The sequence below is a fragment of the Arachis duranensis genome, chromosome 6, assembly GCF_000817695.3.
Source record: "Arachis duranensis cultivar V14167 chromosome 6, aradu.V14167.gnm2.J7QH, whole genome shotgun sequence".
In the NCBI taxonomy this organism is placed as follows: Eukaryota; Viridiplantae; Streptophyta; class Magnoliopsida; order Fabales; family Fabaceae; genus Arachis; species Arachis duranensis.
In genome coordinates this window covers 84,183,795-84,191,082 of record NC_029777.3, presented here as the reverse complement: position 1 = coordinate 84,191,082, position 7,288 = coordinate 84,183,795, and the positions used below count along the sequence as shown (strand labels likewise).

The 7,288-nt window shown below is 33.1% G+C and overlaps 1 protein-coding gene across 2 annotated transcripts; it reads right to left on the bottom strand.

Moving 5' to 3' along the window:
- Window positions 1-1,155: 1,155 nt before the first annotated feature.
- On the bottom strand, window positions 1,156-3,861 carry LOC107494342 (uncharacterized). Of its 2 annotated transcripts, XM_052251330.1 has the most exons (4): window positions 3,102-3,861; window positions 2,590-2,844; window positions 2,281-2,476; window positions 1,156-1,423 (listed from the first exon to the last, which is right to left on the bottom strand). In XM_052251330.1, the coding sequence occupies exons 2-4, from the start codon at window positions 2,794-2,796 to the stop codon at window positions 1,398-1,400; spliced, it is 429 nt and encodes a 142-aa protein (XP_052107290.1). In that variant the 5' UTR covers window positions 2,797-2,844; window positions 3,102-3,861; the 3' UTR covers window positions 1,156-1,397. The 2 variants fall into 2 exon arrangements, with proteins under 2 accessions (XP_052107290.1, XP_015970883.2); XM_016115397.3 differs by lacking the exon at window positions 3,102-3,861 and having other exon boundaries at window positions 2,590-2,901.
- Window positions 3,862-7,288: the final 3,427 nt, after the last annotated feature.

The window sequence follows — 7,288 nt, the reverse complement described above, 5'->3', positions numbered from 1 at the left end:
ATATATGCACAACTATAAAGGAATCATTACTTAATGTGCAAGAGCATTTTAAACTGAGGGAAAAAAAACCAACAAAGTTTCTCCTTTAATCGTACTTCTCTGTGCCAAATGCCTTTTAGCTTTGATGCTTTCTTGGTACGAAACGCCAGAGGTCAACAGCAATGTCTACCTCTTTCTTCTTATGAAATTTGTACAGCTTCGGCAGATCATATTGAAGCTGTCAAAGCAAGGGGAAAAATCAATTATAGCTTGCAAGATGCAGGTCCATAATTATGGCTACTCCATGAATCACTGGAACAAGAAAATATGTGAAAGAATCAGGTTATTGTTCAATACATGAACTCATAAAATGGGATGGAATGAACGGAAAGTTACCTCTCCACCTCAAGTCCATGACATTAGACTGAGTAAAATCCATATCCAACTGAAGTTTTAATTAAATAAAAAAGAATGGTGTATCAATTATTAATAACCAACCTTTAAATAATTATTGAAAAATTCCATTTATTGCATCTACAGCATATAATTGACCAACTTTTATTTCATCTTTTTCTATTACAACCGTATCCCAAGCTTTATTCATTCAAGACACTTTGCCTTGATGTACAATTTCAAAATACACCAAATCTTATTGTTTAATTCAAACAAGAGAGTGAAAAGGCTAATCATTACTTAATATTCTCATATCCATCATAAAATTAACAATGGGCTACATGAACAAGTAACTAAACTATAAAAAACAAAATCCTCTACATTAATAATGCATATAAAAAATAAAATACTTCAAATAGCATATAATGCCTACAAGTTATACAATGAATACCCTTAAGAATTTTATGTTCCCATATAAATAAGAAGTTAAGAACTAATTCAGCAATGTTGTTTGAACTATTACACTCTCAACTGGAGATTATGGAGACATAACAAGAATCAATTTTCCATATCCATCTAAGAACAAAATTCCATAAAAGAAAGAAGAGAAGTGCAGCAAATTGCACCAGGCAACAAGCCTTCAATTCAGACTGCTGTTGCTCCAAAATGCCAATGAAGTGTCAAGATTGACGACGAAAATCATTTTTAGTCCACATAATTAAAAGTGATAAGGCAGTGCTGCAAAACCACAAGAGTTCAAACATAGACTAATTTTTCTACAAAGAAAACAACTTGGCCCCAAATATCGCCATTCAACAAATGCAAGATTCGATATTTTATTTCTAAACTTGTGCTTCCTAAAATCAACTGGTGGCTTACGACATAGAACTCAATCTTATAAATCCATTAAGATCCGAATCCGGTTTTTTTACATTTTCTATGATAAAGGTTATTGTTCAATACATGAACTCATAAAATGGGATGGAATGAACGGAAAGTTACCTCTCCACCTCAAGTCCATGACATTAGACTGAGTAAAATCCATATCCACCTGAAGTTTTAATTAAATAAAAAAGAATGGTGTATCAATTATTAATAACCAACCTTTAAATAATTATTGAAAAATTCCATTTATTGCATCTACAACATATAATTGACCAACTTTTATTTCATCTTTTTCTATTACAACCGTATCCCAAGCTTTATTCATTCAAAGACACTTTGTCTTGATGTACAATTTCAAAATACACCAAATCTTATTGTTTAATTCAAACAAGAGAGTGAAAAGGCTAATCATTACTTAATATTCTCATATCCATCATAAAATTAACAATGGGCTACATGAACAAGTAACTAAACTATAAAAAACAAAATCCTCTACATTAATAATGCATATAAAATAAATATCAATTTATGTTAGAACTGACAAGATACTCCACCATTCGGACACATTCTTAATCTTATTTAATTTAGAATAGAGCAAATACTCCTACTATCTGATAAAAATTCTTGTTGCATATTTTAAAAACATGCTGCTCCACGATAAAATCAAGTGGAAAGTATATGATTATTTAAATTATGTTCAATTCTATGTAAGATTAAGAAAACATAAGCTACATATTTTTAATGCAGAAGTCGTAACAATTGTCCGGATAAAAATAAAAACTTTGTATTTAATTTGGCAAAGTTGTCCTTAATGTAACTGAAACCATATATATTTCACTACAAAAAGTACCAACTCATCAGTGTGAAACTGTAATACTAAAAATTTACAGATGAAAAAATATGGACCAACCAATGACTTTCCAAATTGAGCAATGAACACCAATGACTTTCCAAATTGAGCAATGAATAATGAACAAATAGTAAATGGACAAAGAGAAGCATAATGCTGACCAAAAGCTTTACCTTGAACCACAGCTCCATCATTGGGACGTTCATACCCCTCTCCCTCTTTCAAGGTCTTCTTGAGAACCTTCTTATCCTTGTTTATGTCAGATACAACCTTCCAAGATATCAACTCAAGATCAATTTGGAGCGAAGCATTTGGAGGTACAACGCCTTCATCACCTGATGCCATCTTCAAGCTTAGCCACATATTTAACTGCAGAGAACAGAAGGAGGAACAAAAAAATTAAGACAACAATGAACAAAAGAGTGCCTAAACAGGTGAATGAATAACATGGATGACAATGTATTGTTATTATGAAACGGTACCAAGCACTTCATCAAGATCCTTAGGATTTTCCCATTTCTCTCCTTCAATGACAATCTTCTTGAATATCCCTCCATCTTTGCAAATGTCCTTGACGCTCGTCCAAGACAGCAACTCCATATCAAACTGCAGAGTTGCATTGGGAGGAATGGTGGGAGGAGATCCAGATTCACCATAGGCCAATTCTGGGGGAATCGTGAAGACGGCATTCTCACCCTTCTTCATGGTTTTGATTCCCTCATCCCAACCCTTGATCACTTGACCTGTATCAAATAAACAATCAACAAAAACAACTACAGTCAATAAAACAAACAAGTAATGAACAGAAAATATAAAATCTAGATTTCCATAAGATCCTACATACACTAAAGATTAATTAACGACTGGGCACAAAAAAATTACTGGGTACAAAAAGATTAGCAAAACCAATTTCAAAGTGCATAGAAAGAAAGTTAGGAGAATATTGGAACAAAATAGAAGCAGAACAGATTCAAGAAAGGAAAAAACAGAGTACCGGTGAGTCTGTCCCGATTTTGGTGACGGTTGTAACTGGTGGCGGCGTGTTTGACGGCGACCCCCTCTCCCCTTTCGGCTCCTCCCAGTGGCGGCGCTATCAATCGCGCGCAGCATCAAAAAACCCTAATGGCGACTGGAACAGGGTGCGACGGCGACGGCCTTGACCCCAATCGACGGCACCCGCGGCGGCAGAGCAGGACGGTGCGAGAACGGACCTCCTCCTCCCCTGGGTTCATCGTCTTCTACTTCTCCTTCACTCTTCGTCGTTCTTCTCCTTCGTGAGCGCGAGCTCTCCATCTCTTTCCGAACACACACTCTCTCTCTTCGGCTTCAGTGGCAACGACGGCAAGCTTAGTGGTGGCGGCGGTGGCAAGACGCGATGGTACAGACCCGCGATGAAGACGACGACGGCGCTGGCTTCACGGTGAGCTGATGCGGTCTCCCTCTCTCTTCACAGTTCTTTCTCTTGTCGACGGCTTTCCGGCAGCACGGCAACGTGACAGTGGCGGCGAACTCAGCAGCGGCGGCCCGGCTCCTTCCTCCCTTTCCTCTCCTTCTCTGTTTCTCCCTCTCTTCTCTTAACATTTCTTTCTTTCTTTTTTTTTTATTTGTTGAAGCTGCTTAGTGTTGTGTTTTTGGGAAAGGGAAATTAAATTATGGCCAAAAAAATTAGGTTAGCAGCGTTTTGATTAAAATTTGTGGCAAAATCAAATCAAATGGCTGCTCTTCCCACTATCACCACTAGAACTGCTGGAAAATTATCAGACAGCGACAATTGTAAAAAACAGTTGCTAATTGTGTGCCGCTATCTTGCGTTTTTTTAGTAGTGTCTTCATTTTCAATTAGCTAATCTTCTCCTCACCTTTTCAATCACTGAATTAAAAGAGGCCCTACTAGCACGGCAATGATTAAGGTTAACTCCAAGATATCTTCCTATGTCTAAAACAAAGCGTATTGAAGAAACACTAGTAAAAATATCTCTTCTACGAGTAGTCATATTCTTAGAACAAAAAACTTTGGACTTTTCAATATTTACTTTCCTTCCTGATGCCTTGCAAAAAATGTTAAGAGAATGCATGTCCATTTGGACCTGACTCTTTGTAGTCTGACAGAAAAGTAAGAGATTATCTGCAAATATCAAATGAGAAAATTTTGGACCGCCTCTAGTGGCATAAACCGGTTTCCACATACCATCGACCACCTTATGAGATATATAGCAAGCAAGTCTTTCCATGCAAAGCACAAATAAGTAAAGAGACATTGGATCACCCTGTCTAAGCCCCTTCTAGGAGCAAAACTATCCAATCTATTCACATTCCACATAATAGAAAGAGATGATGCACGGACACAATTCATAATCAAATTAACAGTGATGATAGAAAAACCAAAAGTAATGAAATTACTCTCCAAAAATCTCCAATCCACCCTATCATAAACTTTTTCAAGATCAATTTTAAAAGCAAGAGTACCTTTCAATGATTTTGTGTGCTTCATGAAATTCAGTATTTCTTGAGCCACAATACTATTATCAGGTGCACCACGACCCAAAATAAAACCTCATTGTAAAGGACTAAGTGACTAACAATATATGGAAGAAAAGGTCGAAGTCAATTAGTTAACACTTTGGTGATAATTTTATAAACAATATTACACAAGCTAATAGGCCTGAACATAAAGGTAGGGTTATCAATTTTAGGAATAAGCACAATCAAAGTTTCTATATGATACTAGGATTTAAGTACTCTCCCAAAAAAGCGTTCCAGAAAATATTCCAAATTTCAGTGTCTACTATCTGCCAATATTTTTTAAAAAAATAAGCTTGAAAGTCATCTGGACTACCAAGAGGCTTAAAAGGACTCATGTTAAATACTACTGACTTGATTTTTGTAAAAGAGACGATCAATTAATATAGCACAAGTCTCAGTGTTTATAATGGATATCAGAACATCTCCTAAACAATCAACTTTAACCTCTTCTGTTGTATCAAAGAGATCTTTGTAAAAAAAGAGAGCTTCTTTGTGGAAAACATTTAGATCAATAGACCAAGACCTATTTTTAACATATAATCTATGTACTCTATCATGGTTTTTACGCACCAATGTATCTATTTATTAATTTTCAATATAATTAAAATAATTTTGTGATATTTATCTAGTCTTTATTCATTTATTTACTTATTTTTCTTTAAAAAAAATAGGCTACAGTTTATGGCTTCATCAATTTTATGTTTGAGATTGCATAGAGAATAAGAGCTAACTCGACCACAGTTTTAATTATGAGGTGTTGGAAATGAAAGAAACTGAGGTTTAGTACTTAATTTAATTTAATGTTAAGACAAAATTTAACATTTAGACCCACACATTGTTGCCAACTATAAAAAGATATGGTAAAAGATATGTTTTCTTAAAAAATAATCAAAAACCTCTTTTATCTCTAATTGTTTTTAAAAACAAAATATGTTAGCTTTTAGAAAACATTAATTTACTTTTTTTAGTAAAAATATTCTTTTTATAAACTGTATCTAAACATATTTAAAATTTAATAAAAATATTATATTTTAAAAAAAGATACTTTTTTAAACGAAAAAAAAAATCCAAACAAACACTAAATATAATCCAACACCAAGCGACCAACCAAATTAACTGCATGTACTTGATGTACGTTTCACGAAGCTTCCTTAAACAAACTTATTAGACTATACTAGCTAGAGCCACTCAAGACGGAAAAAACTACATGTCATATGATAGATGAACACAAACGGGAACCGAAACATAATAATCAATGCGAATGACTGTTGTTGTTGTTGTTGGGAAGTTTCCTTAATTAAACTTACTAGAGGTGCTTCATCATGATGGGCTAACTTGATCGAAGTTGTATGTAGTAGATATTGGGATTTTGTTTATTTTAGCTTTTTCTCCTTTCCTTATCTTAATTTAAAAATATTATTTGTTCACGAAAATTAATTATTAAAATTAATTATTATGTATTAGTATATAAATATATATATTAGTTAATTAATTTTTAATATATAATTTATATTTTAATATATATTTTATATTAATAACTGATTTTAATGACAACTTTTATTATATACCTAATTAATCTCAATTATATATGTATGTTCGAAAATAATGATAATAACTATAAAGTTTATGGAATTTGGGAAAGAGGATTGGGCCACATTTGCTACTACTATCAAAAGGGGGACGACGAAAAATGAGTTACATGATAATTACATACAATATATATTAAAGACACAATATTTTAGTTATGAATAAATCAATAATGAATATTATTTGATTAAATGTTCTAAAACTAGAAGTTTATTATTTTAAAAAAAATTGAAATTTGATAATAAATGAATAGTATAAATTCACTTTTATTTATAATTTCCTTTTTCTACTTTTACTTTTGTAGCAAGTATACTTTTAGCAAAATTCTAATAAATATTCAAAAGTTGTAGAGAGTTGTGTCTTCAATTAATCTCTTTAATGAAAATAACATGGATTTATCACAAGATTCTACTAATTTTATTTTGATGGATCATCCCCTTGATTGTCTATTGCATGCATGCCTTGTTTGCATGGCGCTTTCTCATTGAAGACAATGGAAAGAGAACCACAAAGCTATGGATATTAAAATAATTTCATGAACGTTGGAAGCTTCATTGCTTAATCTTTTATGCTCTTTTGTCCCACACCAAATCTAATGCTTTAGGTTGAAGCAAGTTAATTATGTGGGCCTTATTGCACACAAAGCACTCACTCATCATAACATGACAACAACAGGATCTCACGTAGAAAATGTTCTTTTTTTTTCCTCCCCTCAAAACCGGTATATCTCTGCCAAGTGCCAAGTAAAGTGACAAAGTTTTACATTAGTTTTCAAATATTTTCGATAGGGTTTCGCTAGATAGATAATAAAAATTGTAAACAACAGACTATAATTTGGACTCAATAAAATTAAAAGTAAAAAAATCCACCCTTAATTGTTTCTACTAAAAATTCTATTTTTTATATTTTAATTTTTAATTATCTCCTTCTTACTTTGTTGATCTCTATAATACTATACTTCTAAACTCTCTTATCGGTGGTACTTCATTTTTTACTGGCTACACTAGTCTGCGTTAATCCGTCTCTCATAACAAGCATCAGCGTCGTCGTTTCTTCTCTACTCAACTCTCTC